General features: G+C 44.2%; 1 protein-coding gene across 1 annotated transcript in view; it reads left to right on the forward strand.

The window, feature by feature from the left end:
* L2HGDH (L-2-hydroxyglutarate dehydrogenase) overlaps positions 1–22,826 on the forward strand; it is a 158,666-nt gene that overhangs the window by 106,716 nt on the left and 29,124 nt on the right. The window contains exons 7-8 of the mRNA XM_085626998.1: positions 4,151–4,318; positions 10,275–10,432. Of these exons, the coding sequence (XP_085483124.1) occupies positions 4,151–4,318; positions 10,275–10,432 (326 nt within the window). The remainder of the gene's footprint in view (positions 1–4,150; positions 4,319–10,274; positions 10,433–22,826) is intronic.

Genomic DNA, 22,826 nt, shown 5'->3' on the forward strand with positions numbered 1-22,826 from the left:
CTGTGTTGCTAGTAGCTGTTGCTCAGTTTTAGGGAGGGTCAAGCGAAGGGTCTGCGTTTTGTGGATGTTAACTTTAAAGCCCGATGCCCGACTGAAAGGAATGTCTCTTTTTAAAGAAGAGATTGTCTGAATGTGCTGGCAATATTGGCGGGTGGGTAAAAGGCCATATAATTTCCTAGCGCTGAGCAACCAATGCCGGAGCGGATTTAAAAAGGCTTCTTGTTTACAGATTTGGTGCCAAACTAACACTAATTGAAGTAATCAAATTGATAAGTGACCTCGGCAAAACCCATCCGAGGTGGGGTGAAAATGGGACAGGCAACTCAAGGGTTTCTGAGTTTAGAGATCCGAGTTTATTACTGCCTTACTGTGTGATTCTGAGCGACATGCACTGTTGGTCTATGTTTTGTTTCCTCGTCCTTGTAAAAGAAGCAGTGTATCCAAAAGAATAGCTGTCCTGTTTCAGGTCCCAGACCATCTGATCAATTTAACAAACTAGATTGCTTTGCGGTCTGAGACCTGAATCTGTGAGATAGTTCTGCAGTTTGTGTTTTTACTCTTTCATGTGACAGCTCTGCTACCTGGAGCCTAAACGTGTATATTTTGTAGCTTGAGCGGTAATTCTACTGCCTTTCTAGAGCATATTCTGTGTCTAATGACCTCTAGCTCTAAGGCAAATGTGGGCAAAATCTGAAAAACAGCGTGAAGACCGCTCTTATGTCTCAAGACAGAACATGTGTCATAAGAGAGATAGCACTGCTGTGTGGGATCCAAGCTGTTCAAGTTTAATAAACTTGACAAATAGCTATGCTTTCTTTAGGCATGTTAGATATGTGTAGAATGAGGGGTAGTATTTCTTTTAAACTATATCACCTTTAATATATGTGTAACTTAGTGGAGAACGCTGCTTTGTAAGGCTTGATTCAGAGAAGTTTGTGTTACCTGAGGAGTAGCAGAGAACAAGTGGATCTTTGTAACCTTTGGAATAGTTGTACTATGTGCTGAGGTATTGTGGCACCTGTAAAACACGTGTTGCTCTAAGAATATACTTAAAGATTGATTGTCAAAGTGAAGATAAAATGCTCCTAAAATGAAATAATCTGAATTATCACACTTGCAGGAGTGTAATGGTTTGTAGTTGTGTTCGTACTGTCATTGGCAACGCTGGCAGTGGGTAGTGCAAGCTGCATTGGTCTCCTCATGAGGGCTCTGGCACTTATTTTTTTTCTTTTTACACAAATAAAGCACTGCACACAAGCCCTTAGTTGGTGCATTATCGAATGGTAGACTTCAAGTTAGAGACTCTGCTTTCTAAAGGCTCGATTAAAATGTTGGACGAAGAGCCTCCGACCAGCTGTTGGAGGCCTACTGCCTGACATCGTAGGTTTCAGTCTGACCGCCGTATTAGGATGGCGGCGCTCAGACTGAAACCTGCTGGCAGGGATACCACGTGCTTCCTACAGGCTCAAGGAGCCCGTCAGAGTGTCGGAAGCCAACACAATCCCCTAATGAAAGCAGAGCCAGGCTCAGCTCCACCGTTAGGATTATGATGGCACTTTCTGACAGCCTTTTCATGTCGGCCTTTCATACATGGAAAGGCTTTTAGAAAGTGTGTTTGAGGGCCCCTAGCAGGCCCCCCTTCCCCTTGGCCTTACGCTGTGGGGCCTCGGGGGCAGCTATGGTGCCCCCCTAAACATCTATGCACCGTAACAGTGCCTGCCACACAGTGTACGGGTGTTTATAAACATCCATTTTACAATGGCCGCTTGTGCTGCGGAACTTTTCTGCCCGCCGCACAAGCTGCCATTATTAAATGGATGTTTCCAACTGCCCTTAGGGCGGTCGCATCCTTATACTGAGGTCCGAACCGCCGACCTGAGGTCGGTCAGTACCAGACCACTGCGGTTTCCGACATCGTAATGAGCCCCTTAGTAGAGATGGTAATTATTTTTCTCACCTGTTTTCTTCTTTTCTTTACTTTTATCAGAACAAATAATGAAGAACATACAAAACATAGTACTGTAACTGTAAGGGATAACATCAGAGAAGTACTTAATAAGTATGATTACCTTATCTTACATAATCATATTTGTATAGTAATGATGACTAATAACCTAAATAAAAACAAATAAGAGCTACTATACTAAATAGAAGCACAAACTCTTATAAGCAATATAAAACATTTGTGTTGCTAGTATAGGTGTCTAGAGTATACCACATGATTGACAGGTATTGATGATCAAATTAAGTTGTAGGTAGAGGCATGTTGTTTTTGCAAGGAAAGTGAGAAAAGGTTGAAAGTAGGGGGCAAGAGCATGTGTGGACATATTTAGGATCCTGGGAAGCCATGGAACACCATCTGTATGGATTTTATTGGTACCATGGATGATCTTCCAGGAGGATTAAGGTTTTCTTTGGTAATTAATGATGTTCATTTAAGGTGGATATGTGTCAGATTTATGAAGGACGTCACCACAAGGAGCACTATTTCCACATTAGAAAGGATTTTTGAAGAGGAAGGTGTTCCATTTGTTTTGGTAACTGACAATGCGACCCAATTGACTTCTCATGAGATGGTTTCCTTTTTAGAGCGGTACGGTGTAAGACACTCTCGCACTTCGCTTTACAACCCACAGGGTAATGGAATGCTGGAAAGGGTTAACCGTTTAGTCGAAGGGACAATACAATTGGCTGTGCTCAACCGGTGTGATGTGTTGAAAATGGTAGGTGAGATGGTATGGGCACATCGGACCACCAGTCATAGCGTCACTCGTAAAATTCCTTTTGTCATGATGCGGGGCAGGATGCCTGGTAGCAAATTGGTGCCTTTTTGGTTGAGGGATGGTGTTGAGAATTGGAAACGTAAGGGTGACGCTGTTGAGAAGCTAGGTAAGGTCTGGATTAGAATTGGGAATTGAGTTAAGGTGAAATCTGGTAGGGTCATGAGAGGACTCTCCAAGTTCAAAGGTCCCTTTCAAGTGGTCAGGGTGAGCTAATATTTTGTGATCTTGGACAACGGAGAGAAGTGGAACTTCAGGAATGTGGCTTTATATCAGAGCGGTGTTTGTTGTAGAAGAGTGGATGAAGGATGTTCTGGAATGATGCACATGAGGGATGATGAGGTGGGGGGTCGTCTGGAGAGTGGGGTGAGTGTGGAGTCATCCCGGGAGAGTGAGCATGGTGATGCAAGGTGCTCAAGGATTTGCAGACCACCCATTTACCTTGATGTTTGATAGGTCATGATTTTATTATTGGTGCTTGCTTTTATTTCTTTTTGTTTTTAAGAGGGAAGGGGGTGTGCTATGATGCCAGCATCATTGTGGGTATGGGTCATATACTTATGTTCTGTATTCTTAGTTCCTTTTGGAGTGTAAGGCTGAAGGAATTCCGAGGTTGACAGTTTCCCCTGGCATCTTGTGGAGGATTGACGCAGGTTGTGTTCTCTCAATAAACCTTGGTACTTATCTACACCTACTCGTGTACGGATCCTGCTTCCCTTACAACAAGTACCTGCACTTCTCTGCACTGCTGCAGTACATTTACTGGCAGAGAGTATCAGCAAAGCACTGCCCAACACCTAATCCGGCCATTCTAGATTGGGTAATCACACCCTCTCCTCTCTTACTTTAGCCTCCAAAATCCAACCAACTACAGCCTACTACACAGTACAAATGCCCTGTTCTTAAAAAAAAAAAAACATTCTCTCTGCGAACACTGCTTCAAGCTTGTGTCTCTACTGCCGTCTACAGTTTAGATCGAGGTTCTCCAAAATCGGTCCTGGAGGGCCAGGTCCATGCCAGATTTTTAACATATCCCCATTTAGATAAAAGAAGTAATCTTAAAAATCTTGCTTGGATCTGGCCCTCCAGGACCGACTATGGAGAACCCTGGTTTAGATCAAAAGTCACTTTTTACAGACCTTGACACAAGACAACTGTCCCGTGATACAGCCTTCAAGGGTGGCGTCGTTCATCCTACATCAGTCTTCAAAGCATGCACTCCTTTTCCCCTCCCCCAGAAATTATGATTTGACATGTAATCATGACCCGCTATGCATTCCAAATGGCTGTGTAACATTGTCATATATTTGCTGGTTTGCTTCACTTGTGAGAATGATATTCTCATCTTCCCTATTTTTCTCTTTCACAAGGGTGAAGAGGTGCACTGCCAGTATGTTGTGACCTGCGGTGGGCTATTTTCGGATCGCCTGTCGGAAATCAGTGGATGCAGCCCTGAGCCCCGAATTGTTCCGTTCCGTGGGGATTACCTGGTGCTAAAGCCTGAAAAATGCTATCTTGTAAAAGGGAACATTTACCCAGTATGTACGTTTCATTTGTTTATTTCCTCCTCAGATTTTCAACATTCATTCCTTCAAGGTTCTACCAAACCCGCATGCTTGCCTGCTTTTTTTACTGTTGTCTTTCAGAGACCACAGTGCTCTACGACCTCTATTAAGAGTGGCCCAGAGTGTTACCCTAGATTGAATACCTCACCGGCCCTTTCTGCGCTGTCCAATGTTTCCAAGCCTGTAATTACTCGGTCTAAAAATAGTAGGCCCGGTAATCCTGGGCCCACGAATACTGCTGCTCGAGCCTTGTGCTGTGCTGGCCACTGCGTCATCCAGCCCATTCCCACCCTTCCCCTGCACAAATTGTTTTCCAGCTCTCGCCTACTCCACCTCCACCCATGCCCTCAACATGGCCTTGCATGCATTCCCGGCTACCTCAAGCAGGTGGTAACAGGGTCCTTATTTGGGCCCTAGCTTCCACGGAACAAGGGGGAAACATGTTGAAATGGACCTGCTATTCTGGGGTATGCCTGTTATTTCGCTTTCCGGGGGAAATAACTCATAATCCCTGGCTATAAGTACAGGGATACCAGCTTGATTTGCAGATTCTGGCCCTCTGGTATCCCCACACCTAACTCTGGAGATCTCGTAATGAGGGTCAAAGTCCCCAATGTCTGGGTTAAGGTATCGGCGTTAAAAGTAATGACACTGCTTTGTTGATCTAGGTCTCTATGCTGTCCAATTGCAGCACAGTAGAAACTGCTACGACCATTGGTGCTAGTAAAAGCTAGGAAAGGAAGGATCCTGCTTAATCTGTTTAGTTGGACATTAATGCATGTTCAAAGGCTTGCCATCATGATATAATTTACTAGTGTCCAATAGAGTATTAACAGACTACCACATAACCACCATCTTCAGAAAGCATTGCCATCCAGTTGACCAGGGAGGGAGCTTTAACTAAGAGTGGGTGATCAGACCTGCTTCTTGTTCCCTTTGTTCTTGGACTTTCTAAAGCACTTTGAGTCCAGGTGGGATGATAAGCCACAGAGTGAGCAGCAATGTTTAAATTTACAAGTCCCCGGGGGACGGGTACATGCTTGTTATAGTCCCAACAGGAACCTTCAAATCCACCCCACCCCCCTCTGCCCAACTAGCCAACCCAAACCCGTGCGAAAGAGCTAACTGGGGGCAGCTTCAGAGCTTTGAGGTTTCATATGACGCCGCCATGTGATAGCATCGATCTGATCCCACTGCAGTGTGGGCATAGTGATCTTATTCCTCCTGAATTACCTATTGTACGCCTTCCAGGCCGTGCCATCATACTCCTCTTGCTCTCCCCCTATTCTATTCTGATAGCACACAAGCCGGGCGCCCGAGTTAGTGAAACGCTCAACCAGAATAGCCTGATAGATTGAAAATCCTTTCAGCTAGTTCACCAATGTTTCCTCCACTCTCCTTTTGTATGGCCAATGGCTACAGGCCCTAGAATGAGAACATTTCTTGCAGCGCTTGACCTCCTCTCTTTCAGGCTTATCCACAAGCAAGTCATAAATGTCTACATAAGCCCCCTTCCAAATATTTTTCCTTTACTTACCTAGCTGGTCATGCCCCAACCGCACATCACCCAAACCAATACTCTGTAATGGAGTCTTAGTACCTGAATTTGTGGGATCCGGAGTAGGGGGAGCGGTCGCCGCCATGCCTGACACTAAAGGTCCTTTTAACTTTGACTGGGGGGCCTCACTAACCCCCGCTGCAGGAGTGACCCATAACAGCTCCACCTGACTCCGGGCTGGGGCCACAAGGGTAAGTCGGGACACCCCACTGACACCTGCTACACCCGCTAAAGAAACAGCACTCGCTTGTGTTCCCTGTCTAACCGTACAATCAATTTGTGCAACCAATCGCTGAACCTCTCTAAATTATCTCCCTCACCAACACTGGCAAGACCCTTCCCAACCCCCACCCACCTCAAGAAGTGGGGCGGACAACATCCCCCAACTTGGAGAGCCAAAGTAAAACACTGGCTAAGTTAGCTGGCCAAGGCATACCGCAGGTGTTAATCCAATTGCCATACAGCTGTTGCCATTCTGGACAATACTCCCTCCAGCCACAGTTCTCATTATCGCTGATACATTACCCTGAGACACCACCGGGCCCGAGTTACCTGCCACCGGGGTCTGAACTACCAGAGCCGCTTCCGCTGGGATATCGCCCTGTGCCTCTATCGAACCGGTATTAACCACTGAGGGGAGTCTATCCCCTCCACCTCCCCCGGAGACCCTGCCAATTCCTTCGGTGTAGCCTGCCCCCTGGCTCCCTTTGGGACCGGGGAAAATGCTTCCGTAGGGGCCAAACCTGGTCTCCTAGGCCTTTTCTCCGTGCTTCCCCACCGGAGCATTCAACCTCATCAAAGCTAAAGCCTCGTCTATAGCGTCCATTCAACGTATTGAAGCCTCCAAAACCACCTCCATCCGTGGGTGCTTGGAACCCTTCTACCCACCACCAGACATCTTCATGACAAAACAAGAGGTTCCCAAGCAAACCAAAAAAATCTAGGTAACCAAAGAACAACACAAAAACAAACCACCCTCCTCCTACCATTTAGCGTCTTAGGAGAAACCCACCTCGAAAGCAGGCGAGAAACACTGCTAATATCCCGAAAGATACAAGCACAATGAGAGGAGAAATCACTCTGAAATGAAATCAACCCAATGGCCAATTACCCCCTAACACCAAATTACCTGGAGAAGGAAAAATTGCCACTGCTGGCACTTTAACCCTTGCCTAAGAGGGTCATGCAACACCAAATGCTGAAGACACCAAGACAAAATTATCCCCCTCAAAACGACCATAAGAAATTGCCCCCCAGATAGCCCCTCTCACCTACAGCAACAGCAGTCCTCTGCTGAAGCCACCACCTAGTACATGTGTACATGGATCAGGCGAGACAAGTCTCAAACTCATGCGGCCCGAGCCAGGAGACAGCTGTGCTGCTCACAGAAACACTGCAGAGTGTGGAGCAGAGCGTGTGAGCCGCAAGAACCTGCAACAAAAAAGGACAAAGAAAAGAAAATCCGTTTTGGTACGGAGAAGTGTCCCCAGAAAGCGGGCGACATCTTTACGGCGAGGTGGCGAGTGGGAAGTCCCTTTTATGGGCAGGGCTCACTGCGTTCATGTGTGCATGGCCCCAGGAGCACTCCTTGCTTCCGGTGCTGCAAACTACACTGGGAGCCAATTGACGCCTGCCTTACTGGGAGGCGGCGTTGCATTACTCCCCCGAGCCTGGCTAAACCACAATATGTCCGGCTCCCCTGAGTTGGGAGAGACTTTGGTACACATTGTGAATCCCTCACAGGTGTAGGACTGGATCTAGAAACACTTTCAATAGCTCCAGTGCCTCAACAGGTGGTACCATCAGCCTTTATTGTGCCTCTGTCCAGTCTCCAGCCATGACAGTTTGGAGCTGCTTACAGACATCAACCCTTCGCGCTGATGTCAGTGCCTCTTTTTTTCTTTTTTTTACACTCCTCGACATGCATCTAAAGCTCCTCTCCTTCAGTTTCCAATTCTTTATCAAAAGTTTTTTTCTGGAAAAGAAATCTGTGGTAGGGTGCAGGGATGCTTCACCCCCTAACCCTAAAAACTACAGTCACAAAGCATGATTCCAGGTTCTGTTACAAATGCTCCGTCATGCATCCAAAGGCCATCTAGGAGTGAGAAGCCAAACTCTAAGTCCCAGAGCCCAAAATAAAGGATGTGTCTTGCTCCCAGTCATGTGGCTGCTCCCACTCCTGTTTACAATTTTTAGGTAAATCCAAGATTAAATGAAGACACAAATCGAAAATAAAAAACTAGAAGGTCAGGCAAGTCTCTCACTTGTTGATGCTTAGACTCCAAGGAGATGTGTCACCATTGGTGTTCAAGAGGACCAAATGCATGCTTGATGATTGACTTCGAACCAATCTGATCCTGGAGCCAATACACCCAGAATTCCCCCAGCCATTGTCAACTCCACGGTAAATCACAGCATTCAAGGAGACAATGCTGCATCCTTTGAGATGGTTCTGCGCCTCCGGGGTGCACTAATACATCTGGATCTTCAGACAGGCTTAGACAGATATTTATCCCAAGCACCAACTAACACCGCATGAACTGTACCCACTCTGCCTTCCTGCAAATCCAGCCGTGTCTCACCTCCTTTGCTGTAGGTTTTGTTTATTGTTCTGTTGTCAGTGGTGCTCCTTAGATGCTTTGGGACCAGATGCTGGTCTGACTTCAATTTTGTACCTAAATCTGGCTTTGACTAGAGCACGTGGCATGTTGCGCTATACAGTCAACAAGGCCTACCCTCAGTTTAAGGAAGACTCTGCTTTGTTCCCTTAGTTTGGAGGCAGATTTAAGGATGCTGGAGGCCCTCTTAGGCACCGATTGTGATTCTTTTCAAGGCCTTGATCATGTTCCCTGCTGAAAAGGCACGTATAAAAAGGCAGAGCACTTGACCCCCTCCTTTCACCCTCTTCCATTACACTGATGCTGGCTTTTATGTTGTTCTGCAAAATGCAAGTTTCTTGGAGGAAACTGAGTTCTCCCTTAGTACCCCCACAGAATAGAGTGCTTATTTTGCCATGGTGATGCGCAGAAGTACACAGGTCCTAGATCTGCAGCTCCATACCGTGGGGGCAGTAAAGACTAAGGCCATCCTTCTGAAATTGCATTGTTCTGGCTTTTGACTTCAAAGCGCTTATTGCCATTCAGTGAAGCCCTGATGGAGTCATACCAGTTAGTCAACCAATTGTAAGACCAAACAGACCTGCACCAGGTGATCCACCTTTCCTAATGGAGCATCTTACTACCGAGAACCTTACAGACTAGACTTTAATAGCAAAGTCAGCACAAATCACTACTCCGCCTTACACAGAATCCCCAAAAATATAGACACTTTGGGCAAGAGAATCTTTTCATCAGTTAGCCTAGCACTGAGATCCTTGAATGCTATTTGTTTCTTGGGTCCCTACACTCATGTCCTCTGGAGTATGTTGAGTGAGGTTTAGCCTGCGTTGCCTGAAGTCTTTCACAACTCCTTGGCCCAGACGGTACAGAACGGCCAGGACACAGCAACGTATATTGTAATGGTTACCACAGTTGCCGTTGCTTAGGCTTTGGGCAGCAGTGTTGTCATTAGACACCACCCTTAGATGCATGCCACTGGATTTTCAGGGACGTTCAAACATCACTCCTGTATATGCCCTTACATGGAGCTGTATTGTTTGGCAAAGCTAGGGTTCTGTACTTGAGATTAGTTTCCCACCCCTTGTCTGCAATGCCATCAACAGAATCTGAAATTTTGAGGATAATCAGGGGGGCTTCCCTTCTGTCAGAGACAGACTATTTATCACTTCCATGGCTCTGCAAGGAGTTTCAGTAGTAGATAAGTTCACTAACAGCAGCAGTACTCCTTCTCGACCACCAGGCATGCCACCTAGCCTCTTTAGTGTTCTCGCCTTTCACCATTTGGGGCCAATGGAAGGCTGAATCCAGTGCAGTCTACCCCATTTGCCTGCTGTTGCATTGGGCCAGGCATTCTCCTTATTGTCCAATACGGTTATGCCCCTACCTTTTGTGAACCCTCTCACGTTACTCCACTTTTTGAATCCGGCACAAACCAGTTTTTCTGACCCAAGAAATATTGTTGCCGGCTTGTCTTACTTTGTGACTGCTCCGCATTTCTGAACTGCATTTTTCTTTTCTGCTTGCATACTAGTGTTAGTTCCAAATCTGTTTTAGTTAGTATATTTTGCGTGTGTTTCTGTAGTCTTTATCCAGTGTTTGGAAAGACACCAAAATAAAAGCCTTTTATTGGCTCTCTTGATAGATGAACATGTTAATATTATAGCCATGAAGTATTTTCAATTTAATCAGAGTTTTTCAGATCGTTTGTTGATCACTCTTGAGCATTACAAGCCTTTGTAATACTTCTTTTCAGGTTCCAAACCCTAAGTTTCCTTTTCTGGGAGTCCATTTCACACCACGGATGGATGGTAATGTCTGGCTTGGCCCTAATGCAGTACTGGCATTCAAACGTGAAGGGTATAGATTTTGTGACTTCAGTGCTACAGACTTTTTTGACTCTGTCACCTTCAGGTAAATAGTTTCCTCTTCCTTGTACATTTTATTCTTGTGTATATTTGTTTAATCTGGTGCAGTCACTTTCCCATTGGAGAAACTTCCTACTGGGAAGAGAAAAGGGGGATAGCTGGGACTAAGTACATTCCCTCTGTGATCTGAAACTACTCTGGATGTCACAGTTAAAACATCTTTACAATAACGATGGCTTCCTTACACATTCTCAAGCCACATATTGATTATATGGATGCTGCAGTCATTATGTAGTCCCCCTGCTGTCCTTCTGTGTGCCCTTCATACAACCCCTGTATCCTGTCCATCCCTTGCTGTCTCTTTGTGCCCACAGCAAGAAGCACACAATTGATGGACAGAATCCGGAACAAATCAAAACATTCACCCCCAGTCGAGAGATCTGGGTTAAATCCATCATTTTTTTCCTAACCATGCCGCCCCACTTTAGACCTGGCCATATGCAAATCAGTCTTGACCTTCTACCTCATGGGAACAGTCCAGACCGAACTGGCAAGCCAGGTCCTGTGGGTGAATTTTTTGATTTGTTCTGCATTTCGTCCATCAATTGTGTGTCTTTTGCTCTCTTTGTGCCCACAGCGGACCCTTTTATGTGCTGCCATACCTCTAGAGACCTCCTTGGTTTTACCAGTGTTGCTTTTTAAATCTCTCCAGATATTATTCACAAACTTAAGGAGAGATTAAAAAAATAAAACTGGTGATGGGAGAGTAGGTTCTCATTAACTGTAAGCCCCCTCCCTCATGGGGAGGGGGCACTACAGGCTCTACTCCCTGCCTTGCCCAAGGGCAAGGAGTAGAATGTGCCCTCATGCTTCTCTTCATCATTCCTAAAGACAAGTGCTCTTAATTCTGTTATTTTTTTTTAAAGGAAATCATCTGTGATGATTTGCCATCCACCCCTGCAGCCTCTTCCAAACATGGTGCAGGGATGGCTGTTAGCTAATCCTTTACTTTGGGGTTAACTGCAGTGTGTGACCCACTCCTCTACCTTGTTCCGATTGCAAATCTAGAGCAAGATACAGATAGAAGGGGGAACTATCCCACCTCACCATTGAGCACTGTGGGGTGAGTTTGTTGCCATACTCCTCCCCTCTCCCTCTGAATGTGTGCAGTGGGGGTGTGGGGGTTCCCAGTCCCACCATGTTTACCTTGGAAATAGTGAGGGACAAAGAGGGCATCATTGCACCCCTCATCCTCACTCTTGGGTAAATTGGCGAGTGGTTGATAATTCTATAGTAACACTCCCACACTTTGGCAATGTAGGGGCGATATTAAGGGGGCCTTTGCACCCCAACCCTTGGGCAACTGATGGAATTTTCCCTGTAAACCCTCCCTCCCCCCCCATCCTTTGCCAATGCGAAGGTAGGAGGGTGCACACACACTAGTTAGACTATTGCTGCCCCACTGCTGCATTACATATTGGCCTTCAACCCATGGGCAAGGTAGGAGGGACTGGGTGCAGTAACCCTGTCCAACCTCTAGGCAAGGCTGGGGAAAGAATCCATTTACTCCCTCCTCCCTTTGTGTGCACATGCCCAGTTTTAGATTTACAGACTTTTGGAAAAATAGATACACTTGACATGCACTGGACACTCCTATTGCCATGTATGTGTAAAACAGTTGAAAGGATTTTTGACAAACCAAGTAAAGGCATTGGATGATGGAAAGGCAGAGACTTGCCTTAAAACATCTCAACCGATGGATTGATCTGCACTAAACACGGCATGCACTTAGATGTCATCCAACATATTTTTTTCAAAGTTTGGTGCAGGTGGGTGAAAGGGGTGCATAGTTATAGAGGGGACAAAAACAAACTTCTTATTCAGTGCAGTGTCAACCATAACTACAAAGGCACAAAGTCACTGGGATGCCCGCGGGTAGCCATGCGCTATACAAATGCAACTGTGCACCTGTTAACAAAATACGTTCTACAATTATTCACTGCACCTCTCTTAACTGCGGCTTTGCCATAAAACTAAAATGCCATGAAATTCAAACGTTAAGGTGGTACGTTCACATCCCATCCCAATTTTATCAAACCGAGCTAACCATAACTCCACCCCTACATGCAGTCTTTGAAACACCAGACAACTTTTCAAACAAAAAAGTAACATACTACCCAATATAAAACATCATGAACGTACACCAACAAACCCACCATAATGTACCAACACACCCACCTTCATTTCTGTTTCCACTTGATAACCTATGGTCAATTACCAGCATTACAGATCACTACACAATCGCCAGTATATGCTGACACGGCCATATTTATACATCCACAAACTTATATCTATGCATCCACCATCAGATCCCCACACATCAACCAATTAATCCTTTAAAATTGTTTAACAATTTCTATTGACAGATCCTTGAATAAATAACACACACATTAAGTCAAGCTCTTCATTGTATTGGCAAGATGAAATCACTCTGTTCTGTCCCTGCTATACAGATACCACTTACATTCAGTGTTATTCGCTGTTATCTATTCAGTCATTCTGCATGACATGTTGCTTTTATTAATAAGTCATTTTCAACTAAAAACAATAATAGGCATCTTAATATTTGATGTCAACAGTTTCCTGTTATATCTTTGTAAAACTTGTTTTGATGAGGGCAGAAACCCAGACTCGTATATTTACCCTTAACAACTGGTAATTGTCAACTATTTTAGTTCAAATGCTCAACCTTTCCAGGATGATACGTGTACACTGTAAGCTGAATATTCAAGATTTGAGCCAAATAGAACTTACACAGTGGAAACACAAGATTTCAAACAGGAATAATCCATATCTTTCTTAAATTGCAGTAAAGTGGGCAATACAACATTAAGTGGATTATAGATTCCACTTTCACACTTTCAAAGATGCAGAGTCCTGACAGGGTGCCCAAAACACAAAAAATGTAATCTGGCACCCACTGGACGCCCTGTCCCCCATGTAGGGCCTGATTTAGAGTTCGGCAGATGTGTTACTGCATCACAAACTTGACGTATATTCCATCCCCCCTAATTACAAGTGTCATAGGATATAATGCACGTGTAATACAATGGATGGGATATCTGTGACCTTTGTGATGGAGTAACCCATCCGTGGAAGTCTAAATCAGACCCTTGGTCTGAATTTGATATACAGCAACCTCTCTGCTCAGATGTGTGCAACATTTATTTAAACTTCCTTACCTGTATAAGTCCATATATCGGCTTCAATACAATGGACCCAAAGTCTTTCATTTCTCGGTTTATAATATTTATACTCAGCAGAAACGTATGTACATCCCAAAAAACTCATGCCGTAGTTACTCAAAATCGGTTTTGGTATGAGTAAGATGTGGGAGAAAGTAGGTGGCCATCAGTGCATCAGAATTCATAGAGCAGATTTAATTGAAGAACAGCGGAGTTAATCCAGAGTTTGACACAAAGATGGATCTAATGCGCTTCATGGTGTACATGCTCTCGCTGGCAGCTTACAGCTTCATGGTGATGTTGGGTTGGCCGGTAACAATGACCCGTTGATACCTAAAATACGAAGTGAGGCTGCCTGTGCTCTTCCCCTCCCTACATCCCATAGCTCTGCCCCATACATGCACTAGAGATCCATTTAGCTTCACACAAATTTGTGGGTGCCAATATGCACCTTCTTTGAACTTCTGTTTGAAATTATTAATAGCATCAGCAGAGTGAGCTAACCATAACCCGCAATGTGCAATATAAGTGGTCAATGTATTATCAACACATGAGTAAAAAAAAACTAAACAAAACTCCATAATTGGGTAAAACATACTATCCGTTTTGAGAGTATATAACCGTCATACTATTCTTTAAAACTAAATAAAAATACAATCAGAAGATAGAATCTAGGATAGAAATACTTGCCAACAAAGAACACACAAACCTGTGTGATATGATGCTAGTATGGACAATAAAAACTGTAACAGAGCAAGTTTCATGTATTTTCCGTCCTGCTGCCTGAGTACAGTAAATATCTGTTTACAGCTTATGTCAGATGAATATTTTCAGGTTGCATGCAGGCTGATATTACTTGGTGGGCAGATCTAATACCCACTTGACGTAGGATTGGCAGTACCCATTGTCATCTGATGAACGAGAGCTGACATACTAAAAATAAATGTATTTTGGTTTCCGCAGTGCCCTTGCAACAAAAGGCTGCGAGGAGAGAACAACTCAAAACAATTTAGCTGTAAATTTAGTTACCATCGAGACTCCTCCGGTGAATTTGAAATCCAATACGTTTAACTAATTGAGGTTTAACTTGGTTCAGATTACTTTCAAAACCCTATGTCAGTTTGAAACGGGCATAGGTGGAAGTCGTTGAGCCAGCATGCTGACTAACCTTCTAATGCACAAAAACAGATTAAATAATCATTTTTACCTGTTCAGCCAATGATGATTGTGAACAAATTCATCCAAGGATTCTTATGGCCCAGGGTCTTGAAAATGCTTCATAAGAATCTGAACCATGGCAGAGTTTCTTTCAAAGATTAATACTTTCATCTGTTATAGGTCTCTGGCAAGAGAAGCACAATTTCTGATTCAGTAATTTACAGCGCAAAAATATGGTAATAAGACTAAGGCATGTGTTCCCATTTATAAAATCCGTTTCAGTTTTAGCTATTGACCATAGACTGGCACACCTTGAGATCTTTGACATGTCTAGGGCAGTGGTAACTGCCTTGGCCTCATATAAGTTAAACGCAGAGGAAACTGCTATATTGTAGAATTTAAGAAGTTTTTTTATAGCTTTAGTTTGATGTGTCATAGTTAGCCATAGTTATAACAGTTTTCTGTATTTGAAGTTCCCATTTACTGTCAACACAAACCCCTAAATTGGCAAAATTAAAACCTCTTAATTGTTCCCTATCAAGAATGATGTGGTGATTGAAAACCCTGTGTGGTTGGGGAAACAGATACTTTGTTTTAATCTTAGTTACAATTAAACACTGATCTTTACAAGAATCAGAAAAAGAGTTCTGCAGTTTAGTAACATAGGTGGTTTCCAGAGAACGGCAGTATTGGCTGCAAAAAGCAATGTAGAAACAGGGGGACTAATTGGTGTGTGGGCATCTCCAACGACATTTTATAGATATCAAATCAATCTTTTAATGTACAAACAAAAGATTAAAAAGCTAAAACACAGCACTGCTCCACTGGGAAGTCATTCATGGTTTCACCTCTGAACCACCACCTAACTTGTGCATAATGACTCTTTAATGGATGTTAGAACTGGTAATATGTAAAATGGTATCTCCAGCTTTTATCTACTGGGGTTCTATGCTAGGTACAATGTTCAAAGCGCAAATGCTATGCATTCAGGAGTCTTTGCAAACATATCAACGAACAAGTTAAGTCCGAAAGCCTGATCAGTAATGCTTACCCACCCCAGAAGACCTGCCTGAAGTGGTGAGCCAGTGACCTGATTAAAAATTCAATTATGTTTTTGAGTTAGACGCCGCTAACCGAGCAGCTTCGAGGAGAAGTCTGTCATGCTGATGAAACAGTAATTTTTCTGACTTAACCAGGATCCTTTCTTATAAATCAGTACTAATTTGACATCCAGCCATGAGGGCAGAGACTTCTTACCCATCCGCTTTTCTTTATCGTAAAAATAAAGATCAGTGCTATGAGTGTTCCCAACCCTATGACTTTTAAATGCAGGCAGTAGTTCTTCATAGATGAATGTTATGTTCGCTTTTCTTGTTTGAAAGAGATAAATGTATATCTTGCTTTACATTTTTTTTTTTTTTGCAACATCCCTAGGGTGAGAATTTAAAGGGCAACATAGGCCAGCCAAGTGTTCTAGGTAGATGGCTTTCGGGACTACAAAGCCAGTGAGTAACTGTTTGCTAGATTGAGCAGTCACCATGGAAAGTGAGTATGTCAGTGTTTACCAATTTGTTAGCTCCTAGTATTCTTTCTCGTCATTAATCCGATGTATTTTTTAAAAGACCTTGCCTTCTGCATGACCTTTATTATAGCTCCATTCAATTATAGACAGTAAATATGAATTCAGCGATTCTGCCTTATGTGGTTACTAATATGGTAGGTTTTAGAGTAGCATTATGAATGGCTTATTTAATAGTAAGGTTTGGTCAGACTATTGAGGAACATAATTAGAAGATCAAGATATTCCTATCTGAAACTTCTCATACTAACAGCCCTATGCTCAGGATCAATAGTTGAGAGTTGGTTATTATCTGTACCATGAGTTTATGATTTATTCAGTAGTGCTTGGTTTGAGATAACCTCATAAGACATTGTGCTTAAAATGAACTGAAGTGGAAGAGATTCAGCAGTAGACTGGTGCACAGTATAGCCTGAAAGCTCGCTGCCGAGGGCAAAACTAGCTGTTGATGGCCCTGAACCCGAGTGCAGCTTCGGCCTATAACGAAGGAGAGGGCCTGTAACGACTGATACAGCCTGAGGCAGAAGGACAATAAGGCTTTTAGAACATTCCATCCCCTAAGGGCAGAATGTTCTAAATTAAAAAGGGAGAAGCATGAAGACAAACATTGTAATATTGGATCTCCGGACTTGTACCAACCATTATAAGCCCGGAGCTACTCCATTGTCTTCATTGGAGCTCTCAACATTCCAGTGTTCTAATAACACATAACATATTTACCTAATCCCATCTGTCTTTTTCTGAATACCTCCTTGTAATATACTAATCAGAGGAATGGGTGTAGTTATGATAAGCTGGTTAGTGGACTTGTCATGCAAAGAAACTACTGTGCTCTCAGCACACCTAGATTAATTATACCTGCCGTTCCCATCTGGCTGTCCTATGTATCCTAAAACGGCAAAAGCGAATTGTACGTCAGAATATCAAGTACAAAAATATCATCCTAAAAAATATTGTAGCCAGAATATCTACCGTTGCAGAATTGCCTCTGTCCACAATAATTAGAGGCATAACAGGCTTTTTTGACAAAGGGTCCTCCACATCCAGTAGATGATCCAAAGATACAAACTTTTAGAGCAAGTTACTTTATTTACTAAGTCACTAGTTGATCTCTGTAACATAGGGACAGATCGGCCATAAGGTTTCTTAATAACTTTACTAAGTGTCTGCTCCACCAGATTTGAACGTTTTTTAACCTACTGAAAAGGTGTAAACAAGTATAGATTGTTTAGGAGCTAGGGATAAATGGTTTGTACTTTTTTTTAGGTCTGCCATTTGAGTCTGGTTCACATGTCTTTTAAGTGCCCTTACAATGGGGCTCATGGCATATGGAAGGTTCTACAATGGAAGTCTTAACCTCCTGCAGCACTGCAATTATCAAGTGAGAGAAGTGGGGGAGGTGTCCAAATGATAGTTACTGTCTTCTTCTAATAAAGGTTCGTTCTGAGTAAGAGCACATCTCCTTTACTTTAATCCACAATGCTGTAAAATAAAACTATAGGTTGATCAAGGGCAGTACAAAGCTAAAATGATTCCCTCAGATAAACACACTGTAGCAAAAAAGTCTACATTCAGGAGCTATGAGAGGTCACCAGGCTAAGAGAGGGCCTCCTTAGGTCTGGACCAAACTGGCAATATGCTTGTGCTACACATGGCCCATCATGTTATTGAAACAAGAGGCTCTCCTCTACTTAGAAACTTGTGCTTGAGTAGGGAGAGAAGTCCTAGTGTCTGCTGGAAGTGCAGCAACAACTTATAGTACTCAGTAGGAAGCAGGAAAGGGTTTGTGAAGGGAGTCTGGGTCCAGTAGATAACCTCCAATAGCTGTTTGACAGTAGTCCAGGCATTATGGTCTTAGAGATTCCTCCTTCAGGGGCTGAGGCATAGATTCTCTTCTGTTGAGAAGCCAAAATCTAAGTTCAGCACTGGTATATTTTTTGGAACTAAAACATATTTATTTGTATGCACTTTGAAGTCACAAAAACATGCACTTTTTATGAAAATAAGTTGCATTAAGATTATAATGGAAACTCTAAAGCCCACAACTGTACTAGTTAAAGTAGCTGAGCATACATCTTTTGAAAAGGAGCAAAAAGATAGTACAGGAATAAGTTGCGAAGAGGAGAGAATAGGTGCCAGTCGGCTAAAAAGACATATACAGTGAGTCCAGAAAATGTCTGTCAAATAAGACATTTGCGGAAACTAACTGAGAAATGGCTGAATAACACCATACCGAGACCCTTTAATATACGTAGACCTAGCAATTAAGTGGTGATGGTGTTCGTGTAGGTCGTTGAGGCTGATTTTGAGATTAGATCAATAGCATTTTTCCATTAAGTGTACATGATATGCGTAGCTATGGTTGCTGTAGCTGAAATCCACAGTATCTAGACTAATAGCCTGACTACCTTGCATGAAGAGATCTCAGCAGCATGATGGAGCTGAACAAGGAAAGGTCATGTCAAGGTGACACATTGTGCACGTAACTAACATAATCAACATCCCCTATGGTTCCATACTCACTATATCCCCTTCCCAGAAACTTGGTAGAGAAATGCCCATATCCATATAAAGAAACGAAAACATCCTTATACAAGCCACTTCTCCACTCTCTGTGCCTTCTTGACACCCACTCTCAACACCACTCTGCCTGCCCCCCACCCCACAGAAACACGTTCCCACACACTCTCCTCTCACAACACAACCCCCTATTCCCCAGTCCCCTGGCACTTTCTCCACTTAAGCCTCCCCCTCTCCCACTCCTAAACCCCACAAAGCTATAATCATACCTCAAGAATTATCTCCTTCTGCATTCAGATACACTCCCCCCGATGCAGTTAGACGAAACTACCTCTCCCGAGTCCTCTCAGTCCTCGAACCATAACTGGCTAGTCCCATCCGTAGCCCTCTAGCCAGCTTTCGACGATCACCAATCTACCCCATTATCTGCCAGAAATTCAACAGCCTCTCAACTGATCTCCATAATCACCAGTCTGGAACTCACAATCAACACCATCCTGAATTAAATCACCTCACTGTGAAAGGACTCCAAGATATGCTCCAACCCGCCACTTAATCTCAGAACTATGGTGAACTCTAATCTTCTGACTAACATGCACCTCGTCCCCACAAGCTCTACTCACTGGTCAACTATCCCCCTACACTCACTATCACCTCAAATCTAGATGTACCACTACTAGAATGTCGCAGCGAGAACTGGAAATGCTGTGTTACTCCTACGACTGTACTCCTGCCCAACCCTGCAACCAAAAGATTCTGGTCATCCTTGACACTTGTAGGATCCCTTCCAGTAAATGCCACCCCCCCAGGCCACCTTCCCAACTGACTGTTATCCAGCCTAATCAACCTGAGTTCAGAACATCACCTACCTTAAACTTCATTCTATTAAACTGCCAATCAGCAGTCAAGAGTTTCCCTGAAATAGCGAAAACCATCCTTATACATAATATTGACATTTGTATTCTCACTGAAACCTGGCTAAATGATCACTCAGCCACTATCATCGATCTCCTCACCCCACCAGGCTTCTCAGTCATTCGCTGAGAACGCATGGATCATACCGGGGGTGGATTAGTGATCATATACAAAACAGATTCATGCTTAAAACCCTTCTACCCCACCAAATTCCCTATTCTCAAATAACTAGGAGTTAACCTCCCTTCGAAAGAACCAAACCCCATCAAATTCCACCTCATCTATCACCCACCAGGTGAACAAACACAATTATTTGAGGACTTAAGTGACTTAACACAAAACTCCCTCAAGGACTCCACAGATCTTATGCTAGGAGACCTTAACTTGCACTTGAATGATGTCGCAGATGCAACAGACATGCCTTATTCAACCTCCATGAAACTAATGATCTCACTCAACGCTGCAAAAAACCAACTCCCACCAAAGGCTCTACCACCTAATTCTATTCAATCTCCGTGTCAACCAACCTATTACCGTCTCCCTAGACCTTATACTCCCACTCAGAAATAGAGAGAATAAAAACGGCAAACATGGCTCAGCACCATGGTACTCCGCAGAGTTAAGAACACTGCGCAAAAATTGCAAAAAGGCCGAACGACTCTGGAGAAAGACTTGGCAACATGCCAACAAAGAAGCCTACCAATCTGCGGTCAAAATTTACAAAGAGGCTATCAAATCAGCCAAAGCTTCCTACTACTACACACGTATACAAGAAGCATCCAATTCAGCCCGAGAATCTTTTCTGATCGTCCAAGAGCTGACCAAGGTCCCCACCACCTCCTCCTCCATCACCCCCAAAGTTGACAGAAGTAACGAGCTAGCCAACTTTTTCAACGAGAAAATCACCCGGATCCTGGCCTCCCTCCCTCCCCCCAGTACCCCCTACATTATGGAAAGTAGCACTTCCCCCGAATCGACTGAAAGCATCTGTCGTTCTGCGCTTCAGACTTTCCGACCTGTCACCCACGTAGAGGTTGAGCGAACCTTAGTTAAAATGAAAAGTGGTTCCCCCTTAGACCCAGCCCCTATCAGGTTCCTCAAGACCGTAGCCTCAGTAATCGTCCCTACCATTACGGACCTTATCAACTGTTCGTTCTCCCATGGAACCGTCCCCGACAGCTGGAAGAGTGCTGTGGTTAAAGCACTCTTAAAAAAACCCCAGCTAGATCCATCGGACCTGTCCAACTATAGGCCAATATCCCTGCTCCCGGGCATTAGTAAAGTCACCGAGAAATTGGTAAACATTCAACTATCCCAGTTCCTCGAAACAAATAAACTGCTCCGACAATCCCAAACCGGTTTTCGCCCAGGCCATGGAACTGACACCGCACTCCTTGCAGTGATTGAAGAGGCAAGGGGCTTACTAGACTCAGGAGGATCAGTGGCAGTGATCCTCCTGGATCTAAGTGCAGCCTTCGACACGGTCAACCACCGTGTCCTTCTGAGTAGACTGACAAATGCAGGACTTACCGGGACAGCTATCAAATGGATCGAATCCTATCTTACAGGACGCACCTTTCAAGTATGGGATGACAGCCACCACTCATCCACCCTCCCACTCACTAGCGGCGTTCCCCAGGGCTCCTCCCTAAGCCCGACGCTTTTTAACGTCTATATGGCCCCCCTCGAGGACGTGGTAACACCTTTTAACATCAAAATGGTGAGTTACGCTGACGACACCCAACTAGTCGTCTCCCTGTCCCAGCTGATTGACCATCCTGAAAATCTTACCAACTGCCTCATAAACATCCACAACTGGATGAACGAATCATCTTTGAAACTGAATGGGACCAAGACTGAGGTAATGTTACTCGGCAAGCAATGGACAACTATCCCTCCCACGATATGGGCCCGATGTGTTCGGCGAAATCCCCCCCCCCCAAATCGGAAATCAAGACACTCGGGGTATGGCTAGAGCCACAGCTTACAATGAAGACCCAGGCAACCAAAACTTCGGGCACATGCTTTGGGCTCATGCGGACGACCCGTAAAATTCTGCCCTTACTACCACCCATGTCCAGAAAGCTCCTTATCCAAGGCCTAGTGTTGTCCCGTTTGGACTACAGCAATCTGGTCTATTTGGGAGCCCCCGAGGCTACCATCACGAAACTCCAGCGGACACAAAACGCGGCAGCACGCATGATTACCAACACCCCCTCCAGATTATCCGCCAAGCCAGCCCTCAAAGCCCTGCATTGGCTGCCTGTGCGCCAAAGGGTGCACTTTAAAGCAATGTGTATCACACACAAGCTCTACAACGGATCTGGCCCTGCGATCCTCAGTGAAATGATCACTCCTTATACAGCAACCAGATCGCTACGATCTCAAAATGAGAATCTAGTCCGCATCCCCAGATTCAAAAAAGTCCGCACAGGAGGTCGTCAATTCTCAGTTCAGGCGGCTAAGGGCTGGAACGCACTCCCTCGCGCCCTCAGACTGGAATCCAACTTCCTTGCGTTCCGAAAAAAAATTAAAGACCCATCTGTTCCCCAAATAATACCCTTCGGCTTCCTCCCCTCTCAACAGGATTCAAGCTACATAGCGCGGGGATGCCCTTGGGTCACCAGGCGCTTTAGAAATCGCTTAAATAAAATAAAATAAAAAATAAACTTAATGGTCCTAAGCACTGGGGAAGGAATACATGACAAATCCCTCAATCAGAGTTAGAATCCTTATAATACTAAAATGGCAGAACTGCTTGACACTGTTGCCCCCCTTAGAACTAAAAAAAATCGAGGAGTATCCCCTCCTCCGAGATGAACGCCTCAAATACAAAAAACATATCTACAGAGAGAAATTCTCTTTCTTTCTAGCCCAACTTGACCTCTCCAGAAACTGACCTCTTCAACATCATCAAAGAGCAAACCACCTCTTTCCTGCAACATCCATTTGACAACTCTATTAAACACTGTGAAGAATTCTCCAAATTCTTCTCTGAAAAAATAACAAGCATCAAACTCTCA

Source organism: Triturus cristatus, chromosome 9, assembly GCF_964204655.1.
Source record: "Triturus cristatus chromosome 9, aTriCri1.1, whole genome shotgun sequence".
NCBI lineage: Eukaryota > Metazoa > Chordata > Amphibia > Caudata > Salamandridae > Triturus > Triturus cristatus.